Source organism: Mauremys mutica, chromosome 6 (genome assembly GCF_020497125.1).
Source record: "Mauremys mutica isolate MM-2020 ecotype Southern chromosome 6, ASM2049712v1, whole genome shotgun sequence".
In the NCBI taxonomy this organism is placed as follows: Eukaryota; Metazoa; Chordata; order Testudines; family Geoemydidae; genus Mauremys; species Mauremys mutica.
Window position 1 is genome coordinate 4716077 of NC_059077.1, and position 24871 is coordinate 4740947.

General features: G+C 45.8%; 2 protein-coding genes across 3 annotated transcripts in view; one reads left to right on the top strand and one right to left on the bottom strand.

The window, feature by feature from the left end:
* The window catches only part of KIF24 (kinesin family member 24), a 41765-nt gene extending 25927 nt beyond the window's left edge, over positions 1-15838 (top strand). Inside the window, exons 9-13 of one of the 2 annotated variants that reach the window (XM_045022224.1) lie at positions 1767-1838; positions 2495-2604; positions 3434-5917; positions 7754-7847; positions 12392-15838. In XM_045022224.1, coding sequence (XP_044878159.1) covers positions 1767-1838; positions 2495-2604; positions 3434-5917; positions 7754-7847; positions 12392-12532 — 2901 coding nt within the window. In that variant the 3' untranslated portion in view covers positions 12533-15838. The remainder of the gene's footprint in view (positions 1-1766; positions 1839-2494; positions 2605-3433; positions 5918-7753; positions 7848-12391) is intronic. The other variant, XM_045022227.1, reaches the window with a different exon arrangement.
* Positions 15839-20308: 4470 nt separating this feature from the next.
* UBAP1 (ubiquitin associated protein 1) overlaps positions 20309-24871 on the bottom strand; it is a 55773-nt gene continuing 51210 nt past the window's right edge. Inside the window, exons 7-8 of the mRNA XM_045021618.1 lie at positions 23548-23649; positions 20309-21554 (exon numbers count right to left, since the gene is read on the bottom strand). Coding sequence (XP_044877553.1) covers positions 21414-21554; positions 23548-23649 — 243 coding nt within the window. The 3' untranslated portion in view covers positions 20309-21413. The remainder of the gene's footprint in view (positions 21555-23547; positions 23650-24871) is intronic.

The following is a 24871-nucleotide window of genomic DNA, read 5'->3' on the forward strand; positions in this document are numbered from 1 at the left end:
GGGGAAAAAGCATGAGACTTTTCATGCTGAAAGGAAATATGAAGACATTTATAAGCTCATTGAAACAAGTGTTTAAAGAGAGAGAGTCAACTTGATATTAGCAACAAAGAATCCTGTGGCACCTTATAGACTAACAGACGTTTTGCAGCATGAGCTTTCGTGGGTGAATACCCACTTCTTCAGATGCAAAACTTCTTGCATCTGAAGAAGTGGGTATTCACCCACGAAAGCTCATGCTGCAAAACGTCTGTTAGTCTATAAGGTGCCACAGGATTCTTTGTTGCTTTTACAGATCCAGACTAACACGGCTACCCCTCTGAAACTTGATATTAGCGAGTTTGAGAGTTTAAAGTATTTTTCTGTTAAAAGGAGTAAAGCCCACCCATGAGTCTCTCTACCAACTTTTGTTGTTCTAGAGTTGGAATTTTTTTTCACTTCTTGCTGTGTGAATAACCCACACAAATTAGAGGAAATCGACTATGCAAGACAGTGAAACTGACTAAAGGTGCATTACAAAGCACTTTGTGAATAAATTGAAGAGAGAAACTTTTTCTTCTCTAATCTCCCCTCAAGGTGCAATCACAGGGGTCTACCATTGAACCCTACCCCAAGCAGAGTTTTTACCCCAAAAAGGGAGAAATACCATAGAATTTTAAGAGTAATTCACCACTGGAACAACATTGGAATCTGCTCTGGCAGATTCTCCATCACTTGAACTCTTTAAATCAAGGCTGGATATCTTTTCAAAAGATCTGCTATAGCTCAAACAGAAGTTTATGGGCTCAGTGCAAAAATTATTGGATGATGTTCTCTGGCCTATGTTGTTAGTAGCTCAGACTAGACAATCATAATGGTCTCTTTGGGCTTTAAAATCTATGACATTCACTAGAGACTTTGTTGCTATTGATTTCATGTGGAAGGTGCTCAGATACTTGTTATGATCAGCAGTATAAAACCCTAAAATGGAGAGAGAATCTCTTTCAGAGTCCTCTTAGGTGTAATTTCTAACAATAATTAAAATACATTCAGAAAAAAATGTGATTTGAAGTGGATGGTGTCTCATTAAGAATGCAATGTCTGTCTCAAGCTAGAGTTACTACCACAGTACTGTAATCTATCTCAAGATATTTTCTCCTCTCACTGCTAGTACTCTCACTAGTAATGGCTTGCCTCAATGGGCCCACAGTCCATTTCCTCCATTGTAGAAAGCATCAGAGTCTGGTATGGATTGTGACACCCTTCTACTTGTGCTGGTGAAGACACATGGTAAAAAGAGAGGGACACTGGAAAATGTCAGTCTTTTAATAGGCAATGAATAAATCAAGAGGCAGATGTGTCTCCAAGATTACGTGCTGTTCTTGCTGATAATTATTAACAAGAAAATAGATCATGGGTATCTTTTTCAGGAAGGCTCACTTGCATTTAACTGCTTAAGTCCCATTAATTTTAATGGGAGTTCTATAGCTAAATCCCACTCTCTGTGTTGAAAGTGAAGCCCTAATGTTTTGTGTGTGTCCATTATTCATCTGTCAAAGAGACTCTTTTGTTATGGGATGGTGAAATAGTCAGGCTTTAAGACTGCAAGTGTTATTGTGCACATGTTTAACTGTGGGTCTCCGGCAGCCTTCCCCACTCCTTGTAAGGAAGCATAGTCTAAGGATATAAGGGTGATAGGGGAAATAGTGACCTCTCGTAGTTTTGGGTGCAGGTGTCTCTCCTTTTTGTTGTGTGACTGATACATTTTTTTCTTTCGCTCTCCTTTTTAGTTAAAGGAATGTATTCGGGCTCTGGATCAGGAACATGCTCATACTCCTTTCCGGCAAAGCAAATTAACTCAGGTAAAACCAAAAACCAAGCCAGTGACTGACACTGCACTGAACAGAGTTGAAATGATAGTAATAAAATGAAATAAGCCATGATTTGGTGACTGTATATTGTTAACCCTTTGGAGGCTGGACACTTGCATAGCTTCCCAAGCATGCATTCTGATCATAGAGGAAACATCAGCATTCATAGGGTTAATACCAGTTGACAGCAAAAGCTACAAACAGTTACTCCCCGGAGAATGGTGTGGTGGAGAGTTTACTAAACTCCAGGATAAAGTTATTTTACTCCTATGTGAAGTTCTATATGGAGAATCCTGTAGACCAATTGTTCTGAGATATTCATATGGTGGACAACCACTTAAAGAGATAGTCTAGTGATTACATTCTTTGTGGTACTGTCATGTAAGCTTTAATCAGTAGTATTAGGTTACTCTAATTGTAACATATGCTTTACTCTCCCAAACACACCAGCACTTTTGGGGTGCCCAGTAAGAAAATGGGCTTGTTTAAAGGACATTTTAAATTTTACATGAAAAATCGCAACAGAAATAAGTTGTATAGGTGGGAGAAGAGAGGGACACTTGGTTCTAAACTGTTTAACTGGATTGTTTAAAAGAAATACATTAGTTGCTAAGAATGTTAAGCTATATTTTTCCTCCTCCTCCAAGGTACTAAAAGATTCTTTCATTGGAAATTCTAAGACGTGTATGATAGCTAATGTGTCACCTAGCCACATAGCTACAGAACACACCCTGAACACGTTAAGATATGCTGACAGGTAGGTGACTTAAATTTTCCATGTTGAGAGTCAAAAAGGAGTAATAGTTTGGGATGAAAATATTTAGATTGCATCAACTGGTGAGTTCACAGGGCAAAGAGCAAAAAGTGCAACTTACAGCGCACAAACTTAATCTTCATCTGCTGCACTATTATATTGATGCACTTAATGCTCTGGGTCTTTTAAATTCTTCTTTCAGATGATACGTAATTTAGGTCTTAGCTTGCAGTGATTCAGAATCTCATGGTACTCCTCATAACCCCAACATCCTTGACAAACTCTAGTGTTGTTTGTATTATGGTACTTCCCAGAATATGTTAGATGCTGTCCATACCCAGAGGAAGATGGATTGTGAACTCTTCGGGGCAAGGACTCAGAACACAAGCAACACAGAAAAGGGTGGAGGAGAAAGATAAGAGACAAATCAAAAATGTTCTTGATATCAGCTATCACCAAAAGCCGTGTTGTTAGTTTGTTAATTTCCTATAGACATCAAGATGGACCTGGGTCTTCAGGAGGGATTTGGAGGAGAGGAGAAGTAGATACAATTTCCTTCAGTTTAAATTGGTCAGAGGTATTCTTCACTTCCTAATTTAAACTGTTATGTATTGTTATTGTTCCTCATTGAAACAGCTGCTGCAAACCTCCATAGAAGTAACTGTATCTCTGTAGCAGATGATCTGATGCCTCCATGGATTAGCCAACGATTAAAATCCAAATTGTGACATTGAAGTCAATATTTAATGTACCAAAGTATTAGTTTGCTCTAATGAGACTGTAAATTATTTGAAAGCATTTAATTTTTCTAATGCACAATCCTTATTTACAGGGTAAAAGAACTGAAGAAAGGGATTAAATGTTGTACCCCTGTCACAAACAGACGTCGGATAGCTGGAAATGTATCTCCAAAACGGATCCAAAACTCTCCTTCCACGCATGTGGGAGATAAGAGCTCTCCAAAGAAAGTAAAACTAGGACTTCATCCTCCTTTAAGTTCTTTGAGAATAAAGGCATCCCCGTCAGTGTTCCATCCAACCAATGTCCCTTTTTCCTCTACCCCAAAAGGAGCCAAAGGTCATGCCCACAAAGGAAATCCGAGCTCACCATGGCTCAATCACACCAGTCCCGTTAAAGGAATGCTAAAGATAGGGCATCCCATGAAGAAAAAGACTGATGATCTGACACTGCTGTCTGAGAAGCATCATACTGCAAAAGATTTTGTTGTCGCTACAGCTGCAGTCCCAGAGACAAAAGAGAGTGGGCAAGGAGATAATTGTATTCAAGATAAACAACCTGTCAGATGCCTGAAAGTACAGACCGTGCAACCTGTACAAAAGCAGCTCATTTCCAGAAACGGCTTTTCCTTTGGAGATGGAAATCACCCATTAGACAGCAGTCAGCGCTCTGCAAATGTTTTGACCAAACAGTGCATTGAAACCTGGGCAAATCTCCCTCCACATCAGAAAGAAAGGGAACAACATTTGCGCCTTTACCACCAGCAGTTTCAGCAGCCACCTATTCTACAGCAGAAGTTGAACTATCAACCACTTGAGAGGTTTTTAGCCCAATACAAGCCCCAGGAAACTGGAGTTAAACAAGACCGGACCCTTCCTCCCACGGACTCACAATGCAAAGAGGGGATGCTGCTGGAAGACCTGGACGACAGTGATTTTAGTGAAGACTCTTTCTCACCTATATCCAACCAAAGGAAAGTTAAAAGAAACACCAGTGAGAGCAGCCAACTTTCATTTTTCCTTCATCGGAGAGAACAAGAAAGTGAGGAGGAGAAAGGCCGAGAGAGACAGGGTTTATTTTTTGAACATGCAACACATACACAAGAGCATGAACTTACTGGCAGCTGGGACTATGGGAAGGGCTTTGCATTTCCAGAACCCGGGGAGCCCATTAGAGATGGAGAAAGCAGCAAGACTCAGTCTGACTGGAGCACAGAGGATGACTTCACTATTGATTCTTCTGTGAACAATAATACTGCAGAAAAACCTTATTGCTTGCGGGAAGAACTTGTCAGTAACTGGGAAAACAGCAAGGATTTACCAGCTGCTCATAAACAATACAAATCCGAATACAGACCTCTAGTTTATCCCGGTGAAAGCTCCTCATTCCCAGAAAAGGGGACACACAGTCCACATGTTCCCCACGCATTGGATTCAGGGACTACAAAATGCAACAAGATCAGCCTTCCACATGCACAAAGGGAAGAATCCATCAAAGACGGACAAGCTCCAGTTGCAGGAAACTTAGAAGGGAAGAAACTAAAAAATGGAAGTAGCCCCTGTGGAGCTTTTAATACGTCATCAGAATTCACTTCTGAGCTGATGGCCCCTCTGACAATGTCTCTCCTTGACAGTGAGGAGGCAGCTGATCCAGAGAACATCCTTTCTGATCAGGAAAAGGCTCTCCAAGTGAAACAGATGTTGGAAAGAAAAACCACTAGCCCCAGCAAAAGGTTAGAGGGAGAGGCCAGGCAGTTTCTTAGAAATAAAGCCTCACCAACAGGCAGCATACCAGAGCTGGGTGAACAAATGGACCACAGTGAAAGGAAGTCCACTCTGCAGCACTCCCCACAAACTGAGAACAAGTGGCTCTCACAGTCCTGTCGTGATGCAAAGCCTTCTTGTAGCCCTGGAGGTTCATCTCCATGGAACACACGTCCGAGTTCTATTAATGGTTTATTTGTCCAAGATGAAGACTTGACAGAAGCATCAGCATCTGTCAGAGTCAAAAGCCCTTGTGGAGAGAATGAAGATGAATTGTTTCTTCATAACTTAAAGTGCAGAGAATACCTGGATAACAGCAGGCAGTATGATGCTGATACTGAGAATACCACTGGTAGCCTGCTGAGCGGCCCAGAAAAATCTAGCCTGGGTAAAGGACCCAATGTGGGGCCCATGTCTCAGACTGTACATGCTGATTTGCCTGAAAAGGGTTATTTTTCATGTGCACCATCCATTCTGAGTGCAGGAAGAGTGGAGGGTACAACTTCATCGCCCTCTAGAGAAAGCAGCCCACCGCAGCCCAGGTCAGAATTCAGGAGCAAGGACTTGAACCATTCTGAAGATCCTTTCAAGTTGTCATTCAGTGGTGAGGAAATAGGGCTGCTTAAGAATAAACTGATGCAAAGTATTTTTACACAAGACTGTTTTGATGCTGCACCACAGGATTCAAGATCCGTTACCAAAGAGATCAGATCATTAGCAAGTCAAAACACTCGCCCAAATCCATCCATCATTAGCGCCCAGATTGATACGTCAGAAACATCAAACCGGCACAGAGAAGCCCTGGGAAAGGCACAGTAAGTTTGTATCTACTACACTATCTTCTGTTGTGTGAACTAGAGACACTGAACAAACACATTGTACGTTTGCTTAAATGTTTTATATAGTGCTATATGTACTATACAAACACACACAAGCACACTTTTTTGGAGTCATATATATAGAGAAGTTGTTAGATAACTACTGCATCCATTCAGAAACAAATATGAAACAGCCAGTCCAGCTAACCAGATAGTGAAATCAGACCCCCACATTCAAGATAGATAATGGGAGGGCAATGTCTAGCTTTTACTAACAGACATGGATCCAGATGACCTGGCTGTGACTCAACCCATTTCAGACAGAAGCAGTGCTTGCTGGCAGAGAGAAGCACCTAGAGGAATTAATAGAGGTGTCTGCACTGTGTATTGAAGGTCATGTGCCTGACTTCCACCTACATGGTTCACAGTCTCAAGGTCCTACTGGGCAGCATTTTTGCTCCTGGATTCCAGCTGGTAAGAGGCATTATGGGCCACTGTACCATCACTGACTAGCCAAAAGCTGTGGGCCACTCCCCACTTAGTCATCCATGGCTAGACCACTGTCCTTGGGGCTCAGACAGTAGCTGGGATGCAGACGGTAGCTGCTCAACCTTCTGTGTGGTGTGGTCCAGCATAAATATATAGCTTCTGTGCTAAGGTCTCTGCACTGGCTTCGTGTTTACTTCTAGACTCAGTTCAAGGTGTTGAAGACTCTTCTTTGCTGTGATGATGGGGTACAAGAAAAGACCAGCTGAGAAGTGCTTGCAGCTGAAGCCTGTTTAAATACCCCAGGCCAGCTCTTCAGCTGATGTAAATTGGCATAGGCCTCTTAAGTCAGTGGAGCGACATCAGTGTACACGACATGAAGCTCTTGCCTGGAATATGTTCAGTGGCAGGGCCTCCCCACCTGAAGCCCTCCTGTCATAGGTCTCACCCCCACTTGGAGCTGTTGGGTTCCAATATGGGGACCTGCATGGATTTATCTAAACTTAAATCCTAGTTTAGATCTGGTAAAAGCTGCCACCACCCAATAATGTACGTGTATTGGGACACAGTCCTTCCCCAAAAATCCTTGGGGATCCCAAGAGCCCCAAATCCATGGAGTTCTTACACCTAGGAGAAATAAACCATTCCCCCCTGCTTCCTCCCCCCCTCCCTTTTCCTAGGAGAGATACCGGGATCCAACTACAGAGGGATGCCTCCCTCCTCCCCTTTCCCTGAGAATCCACCCAAGGAAAGATTAACCAAGTTCTTAACAGAAAAGATTTATTAAAGAATAAAAAGAAAGTAACTTGTCTCTGTAATCCAAGATGGAACAATACACAGGGTCTAAATTTATTAATCTCTGGAGAGAATCCCCCCCTCCTTTCTTTCTCAGTAAAAGCAAAGTAACAGCAAACAGAAATATAGAATTTCCTTCAGCAAACACACAATTGCAAATGTAGAAATTAAATTATAAGACTAATCCGCCTTTCTAATTAATACTCACTATTGGATAGTAGGAACTACTCCAGGAAAACTTGGAGACATGACTGGCCTCTCTTAGATCCAAAGAGAGCACAGAGCCAACAAGGAACACAGACAAAGGCTTCCCTCCACAGAGATTTGAAATTATCCTGTCCCTTGATTGGTCCTCTGGTCAGGTGTTTCTCAGGTTACTGAGCTTGTTAACCCTTTCCAGGTAAAAGAGACCTTAACCCTGATCTGTTTATTTATGACACCTCCATCTGTGGAGTTTCCTCTCCTTAGAAGTTTGTCAGAGCCCACTAATAATCCTTACAGGTGGAACGGAGGGCTACGTAACCATCATTATTTTTTTGTTATGTTAATTAGGCAGGTTGTGATTCAAGCCCATCGAGAGCAGCTGGATGAAATGGCATCCCTGTGTTCTAAGGAAGAGACCTTGATAAATCAGATGTCGGCAGCAGTAAGTGTTTCAAATGACGACTTCAGTGCTCACTGAACTTCTGTAAGAATCCTAAAGAGCATTAATGTGAATTAGTGACATCCTACCATCCATTCCTGTCCTCAGTCTCGCCCCGTTTTTGGAGCCTACCTTTATCTGAGCCCCGAGTCAGATGAATAGGAGACTGCTCCGTTCCAAGACTTCTTGTGCTTTGGCTGATCTCCACTCTGCCAGTTACTTGGCTGGAGATTGAGAATGACATGCTGACTACAAACAGTTTAATTTAAAACGTCTTTTTCGTATCTCACACCAGTCTCCAGGGATATCACAGCAGTCACATCCCGCATGAAGCTTTTGTCACTGCAGTGTGGGTTAAATGACCGTCAGTAGTACAGAAACATGATGTCTCCCTGTACATAGACGTTAGTAAAATGTCCTCACACATCAGTCTCTCAGTTGGGATTCCCTTACCTGTCCCACCACAGATCTGCTGATTCCTAGTCAGCAAGGCCTCGCTCTCCCAGTTCTTTCTACTGTGCCCTGCTCCATCACCGCAGCTCTGGCTTGCTTCCCTCAGTCACACTATGGATTTCGTAGGACAGTGGCTCTCAACCAGAGGCATATGTGGCCCTGGGGGTACGCAGAGGCCTTCCAGGGGGCACAGCAACTCATCTAGAGATTTGCCTGGTTTTACAACAGGCCACATAAAAAGCCTTAGTGAAGTCAGTACCAGCTAATATTTCATACCGACAATGATTTGTTTCTACTGCACTATAGACTGAAATGTAAGTACAATATTTATATTCCAATTGATTTATAATTATGTGGTAAAAATGAGAAAGTCAGCGATTTTCCAGTCATATTGTGCTGTGACACTTGGGTATGTGTGTCTGATTGTTTAAGCAGGTAGCTTTTCAGTGAGGTGAAACTTGGGGGTTCGCAAGACAGATCAGACTCCTGAAAGGGGCACAGTCGTCTGGAAAGGCTGAGAGCCACTGCCCTAGAATATCCTTGTCACAGTTCAGGGCAACTGCCCCTGTATCCCCCTTTAGGGTCCAGGCAGGGTTCCCACTCTGGGCTCCTCTCCTGTCCCCTCTCTGGGGTGGAGACCCACGTGTCTCTTCCTCCAGATCAGGGTATTTCCAGGCAGCACAGGTCCCAGACTATAGTGTGATATCCCCAGCAGAAGACAGACTCCCAAAGCAGGCCTGCTTCACTTCCCTCCTCAGAGAGAGTAAACAGTGTAATCGACCACAGGTAAGTTACCACCCAGCTCATTCTACAAAAACACATTGATCCTTAGGGTAAAAGCATTACAGAGAAAAGATATTAAAACAATAAAAGAACCTGCATGTATGCTAATAAGCTTATCAGAGATCACCCCGGCTGCAACCAGGACTCAGGGTGGTGATCAGTCCTCCAAGCTCCACCCAGGGGGTTTTCTGTGCTCACATGTTCATAACAGCTTTCGCTCAGAACAAGCACACTCATTAGTTATACAGTTTGTCTTTGAACTTCCCTAATGTAACAGGTGAGCAGCAGCAACCCTCACCCCCTCCATCCCTGCAAAGCTTCAGAGGTTGAGTCCATAGGGGGAAGTCTGCAATCCCCTCCTCCTAAGTAGTTCCTAGGAATTCCACTTCTCAAAGATTGTCCCAAAAGATCAATCATGTCTGCTGCATTGTTCAGCATAGTCTTTTGAAGCTCACAACACTTCCAAGAGATTGCATGAATCTTGTCTTCCTCCTAAAGAAGTTCCATACAGTCCCACAATAATCCATACTCCTTTGCATTTGTAATACAATGAACTCCGACAATACTTAGACTTAATTCAATAAGGTTTAACTTCATTCAGTCAGTTTTGTCCAGGGTATCACAGGAAATTGGATAACTGTCACAATCCGCACCTTGGGTTTTAGTCCCATTACCTGGTGCACATGGGGCTGTGCAGATGCCTGCACAATTACCAGCCAGTGCTCTCGGGTTATCCTCTTCTATTGCTTGTAAAAGCACACCGTTCTCAGCTGCTTTTGTAACAAGGTCTCTGCTCCTCTCAACCCAGAATTGTTTTACTTTACATTTCCCAGATGGAAGTCTTGCTGCCTTTTCAGCTCTGTGTCTGTATCACTGAAGCTAAGCTCCCCTTCTGCATCATCTCTGGTCAAAGGCATTTTCATTCCAAACAGCTTCAAACTTCAAGTGTGGCTGCAGGGACTCTTGCCTCAGAGAATTCAGAAGGGGAGCCACCATGTGGCAAGTCTGCCAAGCTTTCCAGCTGGCAGCACTGGTGCTTCTTTACTGAATAACGTACCAGGGATGTTCAGTAAGGGCTTGACAAGCACCATCCTAATACTCCATTTGTTTAGCCAGAGGCAGCTCTCCTTTTTCTAATACAGTTAAACCCTGTTATCTCGACGGCCTAGGGGTTTGCCAAAAGCCATCGAGATAACCAATGATCGAGATAAACCCCTATCCACCCCCCCACCCCCTCCCTGCCCCCTTACCGCGCTGCCTGCACGTGGCTGGATCCGGCAAAGCGGAGCCGGGCGGACGGACGGACGGACGGACGGGCGGGCGGGGAAGCGGAGCCGGCGGGCGGGCGGCAGGCGAAGCCGGGACCAGGTATGTGGGGCGGGGACGGGCAGGGACCAGGTATGCGGGCCGGGCGGGCGGGCGGGGACAGGCAGGGACCGGGTATGCGGGGCGGGGACCGGCGGGCGGGGAAGCGGAGCCGGCGGGCGGGCGGCAGGAGAAGCCGGGACCAGGTATGTGGGGCGGGGACGGGCGGGGACGGGCAGGGACCGGGTATGCGGGGCCGGGCGGGCGGCGAAGCGAAGCCGGGCGGAGGGGCGAGCGGCAAAGCGGGGACCGGCGAAGCGGAGCCGGGCGGGCAGGCGGCAGGCAAAGCGGGGAACAGGTATGCGGGGACGGGCTGGCGGGGACGGGCAGGGACCGGGTATGCGGGGCGGGCTGGCGGGCGGCGAAGCGAAGCCGGGCGGAGGGGCGGGCGGCAAAGCGGGGACCGGCGAAGCGGAGCCGGGCGGGCAGGCGGCAGGCAAAGCGGGGAACAGGTATGCGGGGACGGGCAGGGACCGGGTATGCGGGGCCGGGCTGGCAGGGACGGGCAGGGACCGGGTATGCGGGGCCGGGCGGGCGGGGACGGGCAGGGACCGGGTATGCGGGGGTGGGCGGGCGGCTGGGGACGCGGGGAGCGGGCGGCTGGGGAACCGCGCGGCTGGAGAGCCAGGGAGCGGGTGGCTGGGGACGCGGGGAGCCGGGCTCGAGATATTAGGGTTGGGCAAATCGACATAACAGATGAGAAGCCCATAAGATAAAGAGGGAGTTTGGCGGTTCCACTTCTAAAACCTCGAGTTAATAGGATTGGCAAGTTAACCGAGGTCGACATAAATGGGTTCGACTGTAGTTCAGTTTTTCCTCCTGAATTTCTATCATTCACTGGAAGGGACTTGGAAAATATATTCACCTGCTCCCTATGGGCAAGAAAGAGTCTTTCCGTGGCATTGGTATGTCACCCTGAAAAACAGGTTTTGGGGTGCTCCTAGAATAGCCCACCTATTGCCCCCTTAATCTCTCTTCCCTTGGGCCTGGGTCCTGAAGGTAGCTTAGGAAGTACATGGAAGACACAGATACAGCCTTCCAATACAATGATTGACACAGGCAGTATTCTGTCCATAATAAAACACCAACTAATAATCCCTAATACAATAATAATCTAGAAACACAAATCCCCTTATAACAAGTTGTAGAGCATCCAAACTGCATAACACACAGGTCAACTGATTCTAAGTGATTGTGCTCTGTAACCAGTCGCTGACGGCAATTCTTACATTGAAATTTACATTGGGATTGAATCAGAGCTTCCTTACCAAAACCACAAATTCCTACATGTGAGCTAATGGACTCCGTTCAGTTCTTAGTATACAGGTATCAATAGCACCAGCCCATCCCCACCACCTTCCCTCCCCCACAAAAGACCGTCCCAAGTGAGGGGGGCCTAGGACTGGCATGGGCTGTGGAGGCTGTCCCAGGGCAGATTCCCACCAGGCCAGGCCTGAGGTGCATGCACAGGAAGAGGCCTGCACTGCAGCTTTCCTGTAGATTGGAGCGAAGAGGGTGGGGCAGCTGAACTGGAGAATGGCAAGAGCAGAGCCCATTTCAGCCGTGCTTTTCTTACTACTGTATCTGGCACCCAATAAATGCCAGAGTTATGTAGGACTGTTACCATCCCGATGTATGGTCCAGCCCCCTTTGCCAGCACTAACTTCACTGGAAGACAAGAGTACAGGGGGATCAGTAGGGAGGCAGACTGCAAATAAGCCAGTTAGCCCCAGTAGCCGGGGCCCCGAGACTCTTGCAGAAAGAGCTGTGCTGAGCTGTGCTGTTTTTCAAGGTCAGGCCTTTAACAAGAGCACATTGAGAGCTTTGATGACAATGGAAGTAGAATGCAAAACGTACTCGTATTTACTGCTTCAGAAGAGCAGCTCTTCTCCTCACGCGTCCTCCACCCTCCAGCATTAATTTTATTGATTTGTTTTCTACTCTAGGATTTTGAAAATTATGTGACCAAACTGGACGAAATCCTGATGCTGAAATCGAAGTGTATCCAAAGCATGCGAGCCCAGCTGCAGCTCTATTTAGCCTGTCCCGAGACTGACGCTACCCTGCAAAGAACTACAGCACCTTAGTCCGCTTCAGAGTGCATTCATCCCCCACGGCCTAGTTACGGCAACAGAGGGTCACTCTTTCCCCACCTTTGGGGGTTAGGTTCCCCTGCAGCAAGGGAGGTGGTTAGTGTAAAGTTTGGTGTTTATGATTAACATATTTTAGATAATGGCTGAGAGAAATTTAAGTAAATGAGAAATCTTTTTAGATCTGGTTTGAAGCCAGGGGCGCTGTAATCCCAGGTCCACCCTTATAATAGGAAACCGTATGCTTTGAAGCAATAATTCTGTAGCCTTAAAATGCACCCTGCAGCAGCGGGAGTCCCCAGCTGTGGTTTTCGTACTCGCTCCTCTCCTTAAAGGCACTTGTGTGCTGCTGAGAAACTGACGCAGCCAGGAAAACACTCTGAAACCAGAAACGTCTGTGAAAAGAAATATTCCAGACTTACAAGAACTGTTTTAAGAAGCGAGTGAGGAAATGGAGGGGAACAGCTGTTTGCTGGAATAAAATAACCAGGCAGGTGTTTAATGAAAATCTAGTTAGAGCCAGACTGGTTTATACTTTCAGAAGAACCAAGGAGGTAGCTACAGTCATTCTGTGCCTGATACTAACATTGCAGACCTAGTGTAGAATGCTTTAAGTGATGGACAATAAATGACTCATTAGAAGGCTCACGTGCAAGAGAACTTGCATTGAAAATTCACATGCTGCTGCCTGTATTGATTTTACATTGGTGCCAGTTACTCAGAGGCTCTTGGCCTAGTGGCAGGTGCGATGGCTGTGGGTCTGTCCACTGCTGCAGCGTATGCAGTAGTATGGTTCTCCCAGTCCGATCAAATTGCAGAACTGATTTCCCCGCTCAGAGCCAGCTGCAAAATATCACCAGCTTGTTGTGTTTGGGTTTAGATACTTGTTAGCCTCACTAGTTCCTGAAGTTGGCTGCTGAATCCCACACCTCAGAGCCATCAACTGGATCCCTCCACAGATGCAATGGACAGGTCTCTTACGTCCCATGTTTGCCCCACAAAGGAGTATACCAGCTTAAGCCATAAGTGACCTTGAAGAATGTGCAGCTCAGATCATGTACTCCAGAAACTGAACACATTCTAAAGTCTGTTCTCAGAGGAATCTGAGTTTATAAAGAAGTTAGACATAGGCAAAAGGGGATCAAAATATTGGAGTTAATCATAAATGTCAAGGGTGAAATAACAATGTATCCTCTGAGAATCTGAATTTCCAGTCTGCAACCATAACTGCACTGGAGCCTGGGCTTGTGACAGGCAGCAGTACAGTAACCTTTCAGCTAGACAAACCTACAGTGTTAGCCAGTGACTTGGGGCTTTGCAAAGGTAACATCCTTGTGCAAATGCTCCTAGAAACTTTACATATAAAACAAATGCTCAGGAACAGATTTCTAAGGCAAGAAATATGCAAAGCAACCTTACATTCAGAAGTGATCTTTCAAAGTTCTCTGACTTCCCTTGCTGTCAGGACTGCCTCTCGCAACCGGCTGGCTTATCTCTGGGAAACAGAGAGGATTTATTCCAAGATGTGAGGAGTTAAGGTTTTTCATGTATTCAGATTACAAGCCAGCATCAAGCTCCAGGAAGCCAGCCAGGTTGCCTTTGCCTCTTAGAAAGCAGCTTTCACTCCTCAGGGAAATGAGGCATTCAGACATGGAGAGAGAAAGTACCTGACATATATCCTTTAAGCATGACACCTTGGCATGTACCAAGGCAGACATGTTTGATAGTCAGTAGTCAAGGAAAAAAAACATGGAGGAACATGGATTTCATTACACTAGTCCCTAGGTGGGGTGGGTGGTTTAATTACTGAGTGGTGAGAGGAGATGTGACACTGAGTTTCTTTGGGAATTTTCCTTTGTTGGAAAGCCCCTTCCCCTCCCCTCCGTCCCTTGTGGGTCAGGAATGCTCAGAGAGGGGCAAGGTACAGCAACCAGTCAATCATTGAACGCTCCAGGGCTGCAAGCAGGTAGATACTGACATTTTACAATCGTGTCCATAGCAATTTCTTAGCATGTTTGCAGAAGACAAAGCTTGGTGGTGGAGTGCTGTGGATAGCAGGTAGGTTAGGCAGGAGGTGGGAGGGGAGTGTGTGCAGCGGTCACAGGAAGAGGAGAGGGTTCCTCTGGGCAGATGCTTATATACAGAGCAGGAAGTGAGCGCCTGCCAAGGCGAAGACTAGAAGCAAGTGGCAGGACTCAGTGGCTTTAAATTTGGGAAGCAGAGAGGCCCCAAAGGCACGCAGGCAGGCACAGTTGAGTAATAAAACCTCCACATACCAGGGAGAAGAATTTTAAAGAAAGGTTCAGCAAAGCAAAAGCCTGAAAGTTCACCAGGAGAAGGGTTAGACACGTTCCTATGGGGTTATTTAAAATGGCCATTTCTAAGCAGGTGGCTGGAGAAGGCCCATTTGTGACACCAGCTGCATGACAAACCCATTGATCTTACCTCACCTGTTTTCCAGGCTGTATCAGTGACAATATGGATGAGCGACGCAGCCATCCGTCCAGGAGGTGGGAGCCAGTTTGGATACAGGGTTGTTACACCTCAGCTGAACCACCATGGAAGCCTTAAATGCTCTGTCTCAGTGCTTGGTCTTCAGTGCTGTATGAGGGGGATTAGAACTGGCACAGTTCAGCCTAGCAAACCCATTTCACAAGGAGAGTTCACTGAGCCGAGCGTGAGTCTCCCTGGACATTTTAAGTTAACGGGCACCCAAAAACTTGAAATCTAGGCACTTTTAAAAAAGGAGTTAACTCCTCTCAGGTACTACATGTGTCCTTGGGGTGTGGTGGCACAGTCTCCTTTTTCTACTTAATGGTTTTCTCGCCTGTTACTGTGTAAGAGACTCATAAACAGGAGAGGAAACGAAGGCACCAAGCCTGGAAACACTTGCACACGTTAACATTAAGCACAACAGTCGTGTATTACAGGCCCACTTGTTTGGAGAATTGGATTCTGAGTAGAGAGAGGAAACAGTGATATTGACTACACAAGCTGCTGTCGAATGCACCAACAATATTTCTCCCCTCCAGTCTTTCAGTTAGTTCTGTTACGTTAATTTGTGTGCAAGTTGGCGTCCCTTTACAGGTATGCGCTTGCTGTGTATTACAGTGAAGGCTGATCGAGATGGTTTTCATTTCAGGTTGATGAATGGGGTGTGTACTGTTTATAAACCAACCTGGTTGTATGAAGAGCCTGACCATGTAAAATCACGTAAACTAAGAACTAACATGAATTCACTTTTGAATTTGAGTGCAGTGAGTGGATGCTAGTGTGCCTGGCCGACTTTTATGTTGTGCTTAAATTTACTGTATTTAAATTAAAATTCTATTGACTACACAAGGCTCTTGTACACTTTGTCCACAATTAAATGCATTGTTGAGCTCTAATCCAAGTTCGAGTGTAGAAGATACCACTCAACGGGGCAGAAGTATAAACACCACGTCCCCACACACAAGCCCAGCACTTCCACTGACATCTTGGTCCGGAAGCACCATGCCAGTAACTTGGCCATGACTGATCATTTTAATTTTTTTTTAAATAATTTGCAGCCTGCAGCACCTCCCATCAGAGGGTCTTGCACTGTTACAGTGAGCACAGTGACAGGGAGAGATGACTGACCACACCAGAAACCTGTGGCAGAACAAAGAATAGAAACAGGTTTTGAAGTTTAAAAATGGACCCTGGTGTAACAAGCGCCATGATAGGCTGCCACTGGCAGCCTGGTGCCTGTGTGCTCCGAGGACAAACAGAGGACGCTGAGGCAGAGTGAGAGTCAGTTACAGCAGTGAGACAATTGTGGCCTGGTCCCTAAAAGGTTCAGGGGCAGCCGTGCATGTGAGCCATGGTGCTGTAAACTCACAGAAGCAATGGGCACAGAGCCGCAGCTGCCACCACCGCTCCCAGAGCCATGGAATATGAGCTTTCTTCAAGGCCTTCACCATTCAAACTGGTGGCAGCCATAAGGTTTTCTCTCAGCCAACAGGCAGGATACGAGTAGGGTTTTGCAGCCCTGTCATTTTAACCCTTAACCATTTGCAAGGCAGACAGATTCAGAGATTCTAAGGCCGGGAGGGACCAATGGGATCATCTAGACCAACCCCTAGAGCAGATTTTAGGAAAACATCCAACATTGATTTGAAAATGGCCAATGATGGAGAATCCACCACAGCCCCGGGTAGACTGTTCCAACGGTTAATTACTCTCACTATTAAAAATGTTCACCTTATTTCCAGTCTGCATTTGTCTAGCTTCAACTTCCAGCCATTGGTTGGTGTTAGACTTTTCTCTGCCAGACTGAAGAGCTCGTTATTAAATATTTGTTCCCCAGGCAGATACTTCTAGACTATAAACAAGTTACCCTTTAACCTTCTCTTTGTTAAGCTAAACTGATAGACCCAAAGATTTCAATCACTGTAAGGCAGGTTTTCTAATCCTTTAATCATTCTCATGGCTCTTCTCTGAATCCTCTCCAATTTATCAACATCCTTCTTGAATTGTGGGCACCAGAACCAATCCCTGTGGAACCCCACTGGAAACAGATCCGCTAGAGAATTCCCCATTTACAGCTGCACTTGGAGAGCTATCGTTAATATGTGCCCTGTTCATTTTATATCATTTTTGGTTTTTAATCAAAATATCTTGGAGCAATATGGCAAATGCCCTACAGAAGTCTAAGTATATTACATCAACATGATCTTTTTGTCAATCAAATGCATAAGCTCACCAAAAAAAGATAGATAGTTTGACAGGCTCTGTCTTCCATAAACCCATGTTGATTTGTATGAATTACAATATCCTCCTTTAGTTCATTATTAAATCCCGGATCAGCCACTCCATTATCTTGCCAGGGATCCATGACAGACTTATAATTCCTGCAATTTTCCCTTTTTAAAAATTGGCACAACGTTCGTTTTCTTCTAGCCTTCCAGTGCTCCAAGACTTACTGAAAAATCAACATTAACAGTTCAGCAAGCTCCTCAGCCAGCTCTTTTAACACGCTTGGATGCAAATTATCTGGCCCTGCTGATTGAAAAATATCTACCTTTAATAGCTTCTGTTTAACATCCTGTAGAGATACTAGTGGAATGGAAAGAGTTATCGCCATATGAGACTGAATTGTCTTTTTCCCCAAATACAGAACAGAAATATTTATTGAACATCTCTGCCTTATTATTGATAATTCTACCATTTCCATCTAGTAATGGACTAAATACCATTGTCAGTATTTTTTGTTCCTAATATATTTTAAAAACTCATTGTTCTTACCGCTGCTGGCCATACATTTCTCCTTGTGTCCCTTAGCTTCCCTTTATCAATTTTCTACAGTTCCTAACTTCTGATTTATATTCATTACTCTCTACTTCTCCTTTCTACCATTTGTTTTATATAATATAACCACCACTGCCTTTTCCCTAGATTATGGCTTTTGGGGTATCTCATAAGACAGCCATAAATGATTCCCAATGATCATTTGCATTTTTCTGATTAAATTATTCCTCCCAGCTGATTTGGCTCATAATTGTTTTCATCTTTGTGAAATTAGCCTGATTAAAGCACCAAGTATATATATAATTACTAGTCTGGACTTTATTCTGCTTGAACGTTATAAATGTGATCAAATCATGATTACTTGTACCTAAACTACCATTAACCTTTACTTCTGAGATTATGCCTCCTTTTAGACAAGCTCTAATCTACAACTCCCCTGCGTTGCCTGCAACACTTTTTGAGTTAGGAAACTGATATAAGGTTTAGAAATTCCAAGGCTGTTTTAGGCCTGGCAGTATGAGAACTCCTGCATGTCACTCTGAAGCCCCTCATGACTCACAGGTTTTTTCCCCCTACACATTGGCTAAGGAAGCAGCCATCTTATTCCCTAGGGTGAGTTGTAGTCTGTAGGAAACAACTGCTACCCCAGCTTGTGCTTTAGCTGTTAGCACATGGATCCATAGACATTCAAGATCATTTTCTTGAGTTATCAGTGACTCGGAAACAGGTACATCCCTTTTGGACAGAATGATTTTCCCCCTTCCCTTTTGCCCATTTGGTCCTTCCTAAATAGGTTAGCCACTGACTAATATTCCAGTTGTGTAAATCATCCCAGTAGCTTTATGTCAATCTCATTTATGCTCATAAACAAGCACTTCCTATGCCTGTTACCCAGGCTCCTAGCTTTAGCGTGCAGGCAATACAGGAATTTCTTCTCTTCAGGGCCTTTGGTTCCTTGACTAATTTTGTTCACAACATCTCCATTTTGTGCTAAATGAGGGCTCAGATCTTCCCTCTTTTTACCCTCCTCTTCAGTTATTAGTTTAACCCCCTCCTGAGTACTCTAGCCAACCTATTCCCAAGGAGATTGGTCCCTACTACACAGAGAACAGGCAACAGACCCCTCTTAGGGCCAAACTGCGGCTTTGAACTGTGTCCTACACTCTGAAACAGATCTGCTTTCGGAGGATATTCACCTGGACACGACAATGGGCAAATATTCCTCGGGGACCATTCATACCAATATTAGTTAAGAAAAATACAACCCAGGGAAAAGGTGTGTAGATGTAAGTGTGCCATGTGGTTCACCTACCATTGGTTTCCCATTCTCTACCAGCAGGGGGAGACAGCCAGGGCCCTGTGAATTTCTGGACTGTGGAATCTGTTTCTTGCCTCAGAGTTGTGCTTCAGAACCTGAGGGGTTTTTGTTTTTTAAAGTTACTGTTTCTAGCCCTCGCAGTTGGGTTGCTTCCACGTTTTCATTGTTCTCTGCCTCAGACAATATCTCTGGAGGCTGTAAACTGCCCCATTAATTTAACCAGTTAACTCGGAAATCTAAAGATGTCAATTGAAGTGTGTCACACTGATCATTTTGCTGCTGATTGTTTTAGAAAAAACATCCCCCCAGATGTGCTTATGCCAGTCCCAAACTTCCTGAGGTGAGGAATAAGTACTGGCCTATTGCACTGACTGTATTCACTTGTATAAATACAGTCCACCCTTTCCTTAAGGTAAAAATGAAGGTGCCAGAGAGTTTCCACCCTGCTGCACCAGGTACTACAGAATTCAGAGACCCTGCTACGTAATTTAGGACCAGCTGGCTGGGGAAGACATTGGTTGGGGTCTTCCATGACAATTTTTTAACAACCTGAAGCAGGCTGGCTCTGTATATGTCCACTGGTAAGTGTCTCAATAGCTTCTCTCACCAGCTGGAAAGTGATATTGAAACTGCTGTGCGAGTGAGCATGAAGCAGCTAACAGCTCCAGGGCACATCGGAGCCACAGCAGGTTAGTTTGTGCTTGGATACTCGAACAAGTGCTGACATATTTGCCCTCCAACAAGACTTTAAAAAAAAAAAAGTGCTGACACAGAACCACAAGGAGGTGAATCTGTATAAAAGGAGGTTTGGTTGAAGTAGGCTCTGCTTCTCTGGCAATGCATTTTATGCCCTTTCTGAGGGGGGTTCCTTCCTAGACAGAGATTTTTCATGGGGAAAAATTCAACTTTCAGAAGTAAGGAGCAAACAACACAGACAAGTGAGAGTCTCTGTAACAGTGACATTTAAAAAACTGTTCTGATAGTTCCTTGCGAGTTGTGTCCAGCTCTGTCATATAGACATAATACAAGCATGGAGCATTTGGGCGTGGCAGGAACTGCCTGGGTTTGGAGGACCTACTAGGTGGGCCTGATTATGATTACATCCCTCCTCCCAATTGTAACAACAGGGGTTCACCTCCTCTACTGAAACCAGAGCGCAAGAGAGAGAAACGGGACACTGGGAATTCCATTTTAGGGTTTTATTAGTAGTTTTCTACAGAATCAAAATATTTAGCAAATTAAAGATTCATCAAGAAACTGCTTATATTTTATGTATTTAGATCTTTAACAATGTACAACATAATACACTTTGAACTATCAAAACCCAACAAAAAAACTGATGTCCATTACTAGATGTCATTGAATATGTAACTAAAGCAGTGAGTATATTGTTTGTATTTAAAGAAAGTGCTTGAAAGAGAATCCCCCCGCTTCACACTGAATATCATTTGAAACAGACCATCAACTCATTTCCTAGGAGGGCATTTGTTTAAATAACCTATAAACCTGGAGGGGAGAGATTGCAGAGGCCCAGCTCTGACCGCTTCGGTTCAAGGACCAGCCACTGGCTGGGAGTCCAGCTAGAGTTCAGAGCTTACCTGTTGTGAAAAGACTCTGTTTACACACCACTCAAGCACTGGACACCTGTGTGTGGCAGAAGTGTGTGGCAGAAGGGTCAAAAACAAGAGGGAAAGGAACGGCTTCTCTCTTTATGCATAGCGACAGGTTAGAAACCAGTGTTCCACTAAGTTACAGACTAATTCTCAACCCAATAAAAATTAAAATCCATTGCACTAAACGTCAACTTCAGTTACTCTGAACTGTGATACAGCCAGTGTTTCAGTAGAAGCTGACACCATGAAAGCAGCTTCAACGGACCAGAGCATTCTTGTTTCAAAACCAACTTTGCATTCCTCTGTCCAAGTCCAGTGCAACAGTGAGGAAAAAAAAATAATACTTCCAGCTTTGTCTATGTACAATTCCAGTAGAGGTCGGGCAGTCTAAATTCTTCGTGGCCAAACCAGAAAAGGGAACCTAGGAAAGGGCACTTTCAAAATTTAATTTAAGAAAGGAAGTTTAACTCCTCTCAATGGGAAGAGCGCGCTGGAGTGACGCACGCAGATGGGCTCGGTCAGTCGCCTTCTCCAATGTACACGAAACGCAGGGCTTCTTCCCAAAGAGAGAGCACGTCACACTCTTCGGCTGTGAAGATGGCGAAGGTCTGGTCACACGGGCAGGCTGCCTTCCCCTGGAGGCGCTCTCCGTTATATTCCAAGAACCCCTGCATCTTCAGCTGGCTCCAGCACGGGCCATTAGATCTTCCAAAGCATTGTCCTGGTCATTGTTATGTAATAATAAGACCTCCTTAATGTCTTTCAGTTCAAAGCCCATTTCTTTAAATTTACTCATGAGCTGGAGAAGTTCTGTTGTCTAGAAGAGAGAGACACATTCAGGGTTTGAGAAGGGGAAGGTTCCAGGGAAGGCTCAGCTTTGATTCAGGGGATGCTGACTGGGGGCTGGGAAGGCAATGCAGGGCTGGTCTCTTGCCACTGGCCAAAATGGGGGCTGCTCAGTTAATGGCCAAAACTCCCAGATGCCCGAGACAAACCAGTTCAACCGCACTTGTTTAAAGGACGCACACTTAGCGGCATGGCCGCCATTCGGCTGTGCTCATTATCCACCTTCAAAACCCCCCTTTGCCTTTGTAATCCCTACAAGAAGCTGCACCATGGCTGGTGTCAGAGACCACTGCCCGCATGTTGACCTACGCTGCTCATTGCTTCCTTGTACTCCGGCGTCAGTCTCGACTCACACTCAGACTGCTAGCTCTTTCAGCCAGGCCTGTGTTCATACAACATCTAGCACAAGGGGGGCCGATCTAGGATGAGGGCTCCTAGGCACTGTGGTGGTCCTATTACTACTAAGGAAACCAGCAGGCAATGAAGCTTGGGCTGCAGTGTGTCTGTTCTGCACCATTAGCTTCTGTTGCATGAATTAACCATTCTAGGCTAAAGACCATCACTGGGGCCTACACAGTCTCCATCAAGAGTTAGGGATCAGTCCCCAACATGCTCTTCACTGAGGCCACCCAGAGCCTGCTGGTTTCCTGGGCCTTTCCCAAGGATGGGACAGAACCAGTCTGAACCCTGCACTGGCCATGCAGGCCAAAGCCTCCCCTTTCAGTTTCTGCTGCATCTGAAAGTTGTATCAATTTGAAGTCGTGACCATGCTTGTTAGAAGCTAAAGGCTCCTGGGGTTGAGTCTGGGACCTGTACAAGTGCCCTTGCTATCACATGGCTCTTGGTGGGATCAACCCAGTTTCCAGCAGACAGGTGTCCACCACCAGCCCCACCAGAAGAACTGGGAGCCCTGAGTCTCAGCAGACACCCCCAGGGCTGACAGGAGGAGACGACATCGGAATTGTGAATTCACAGAAAGCGGTTTCATTTGCAACTCACGTCCCTAACAAGTCCCCTGGCTTCCCCCTCTCCCACTAAACTTGTGTAGCTTTTCCCAAAGTGGGTGTCACCTAAGGACTGGCTATTTCCTGGGTTTGGGTGAGGCTGGTTCTGTTGCCAGGTTTACAGGAGGGGCTGGGTGCAGATTCCTTCCTGCAGCCAAGTCCATGCCACTCCACCTCTGCCATGCCAGGCGCTGCCCCTTGTGCCTGCCTGACCCTCCTTCTGCCAAGTCCCATTCCCATCCTGAGCCCAGGAAAGAGCAGGGGAGTCGGCATGTACCAGCAGCACAAGCTAAAGCTGAAGGAGCAGCGACTATGTGGAACAGATGGGTGGGGTGCGGCTGGCTGTCTAGTCTTGCTGTCAAAGCCATAAGTCAGGAGATGGCTCATTGTAAAGAGGGAATGGTGGAGTAATGGGGGCACAGGGCACAAGCTGAGGGCACGGCCTCACCCTTGAAGTGCTCAGGACATGAGCCCCAGGACCTCAGTGCAGTGTTTGGAGAGTGAATGCAATGATCCTTAGCGTCCGGGAGATTAAACACCAACCCTTCTTACAGTCAGCTTCCCAGCCTCTCAGGAGCCAAGGCTCTGGCATTAAAACAAAATCAGAGTTTAAAGTAATTTACTGCTGCTGAAATCAGTCCTTTGTGACATCGGCTGCAGCAAGCAGTTGGTGCCACAAACGGATGCAGGACTTCAAGCAAGGCAGCTTGAGCAGATGAGACCTCAAAGCTGGTCTCCTGTTTTCATGCAAACGTTGCAGTAGCAAAAAAGTGGCTGACATTTGGAAGTGGAGGAAACAATTCTATAATCAGAGCAGAACCACTCCCAAGTAAGTGGTTTCTCAATGGCCGAACAGGCATTCGCTCGACTTCCACCGCGAGAGATGCTCTCTGAAAGTCAGTGAAATAACCACAACACAGCAAAGCACCTCCCCTTGGCATGTAACCAGGACAGCCTCACCTTCTCCTCTGAACACTGGTACATTTCCAGAGCTGCTTCGACAAGGAGAGGATCGAAGCCCTTCTCACAAAGCTGGCTGTGTGCAAACAGATAATCAAGAACCTGTGGGGGGAAAATTAGATAGGAGAGTAACTCATCACTCGACTACTCGCCCCACTTGCCCCACAGCCCATTGACAGGGCTTCACTAACTGCTTAGAGAAAGTCCTTGTCGCGACTAACAGGTTCTCAGCACGGGAACTCGTTCAGAGAAGCTGAACTAAACTCTTTTGGCCTTTCATTCTCTCCCTCCGTAAGCTTTGGTTTTCACTCCTTCAGCCAGAAGCAGTCTATAAATTCTTTTGCCTTTCAATGCTCATGAAATCTCTGCCGTCAAGGCATTTTTTCAGAAGTGGCTAGTACTCCTACACAGCAACCATTTTTAACACCCTGCTGAGGGTTCAATGATCAAGATGAAAAGTCTTTTGAACCCTGGTTTCCCCACAGACTTCAGGGAGCTGATCCAATCTGAAAGCTGTCGCACCTTTTGAGATCAGTTCAGCTTACTGGATGCTCTGCTGAGATAAAGAGCCAAATTCAGGGTCCATTTTGGTCAATTTCACGGGCATAGGATTTTAAAAACAGTAAATTTCATGATTTCAGCTATTTAAATCTGAAGTTTCAGGATATTGTAACTGTAGGGGTCCTGACCCAACAGGGAGTTGTGGGGGAGGTTATTGTAGAGAGGAGGGGATCATGGTACTGCTACCCTTACTTCTGTGCTGCTGCTAGTGGTGGCGCTGCCTTCAGAGCTGGGCAGCCAGACGGCGGCAGCTGCTGGCCAGGAGCCGAGCTCTGAAGGCAAAGCCACTGCCAGCAGCAGCACAGAAGTAAGGATGGCATGGGATGGTATCACTTGATGATGCCCTGTTCTGTTCATTCCCTTTGGGGCACCTGCCATTGGCCACTGTCAGAGGACAGGATGCTGGGCTGGATGGACCTTTGGTCTGACCCAGTACGGCCGTTCTTATGGTATTGCCACCCTTACTTCTGTGCTGCTGCCTGCAGAGCTGGGCCCTCGGCCAGCAGCCGCCACTCTCCAGCCACCCAACGCTGAAGTTGGACTTTTCATAACTTGGCACCTTATGCAGAGTCTCCAGAAGTCACATACACCAAGACTGCCAGCTCTTTGTTGCTCTTCTCAACATTTCCAGACTCCTGCACCCGATTCAGGAGTCTGCTCTGTGCTGCGCACCCCCAAGTTTCACCTCACTTAAAAACCACTTGCATACAAAAAATCAGCCATAAAAATACAGAAGTGTCCCAGCATGTTATTACTGGGAAAT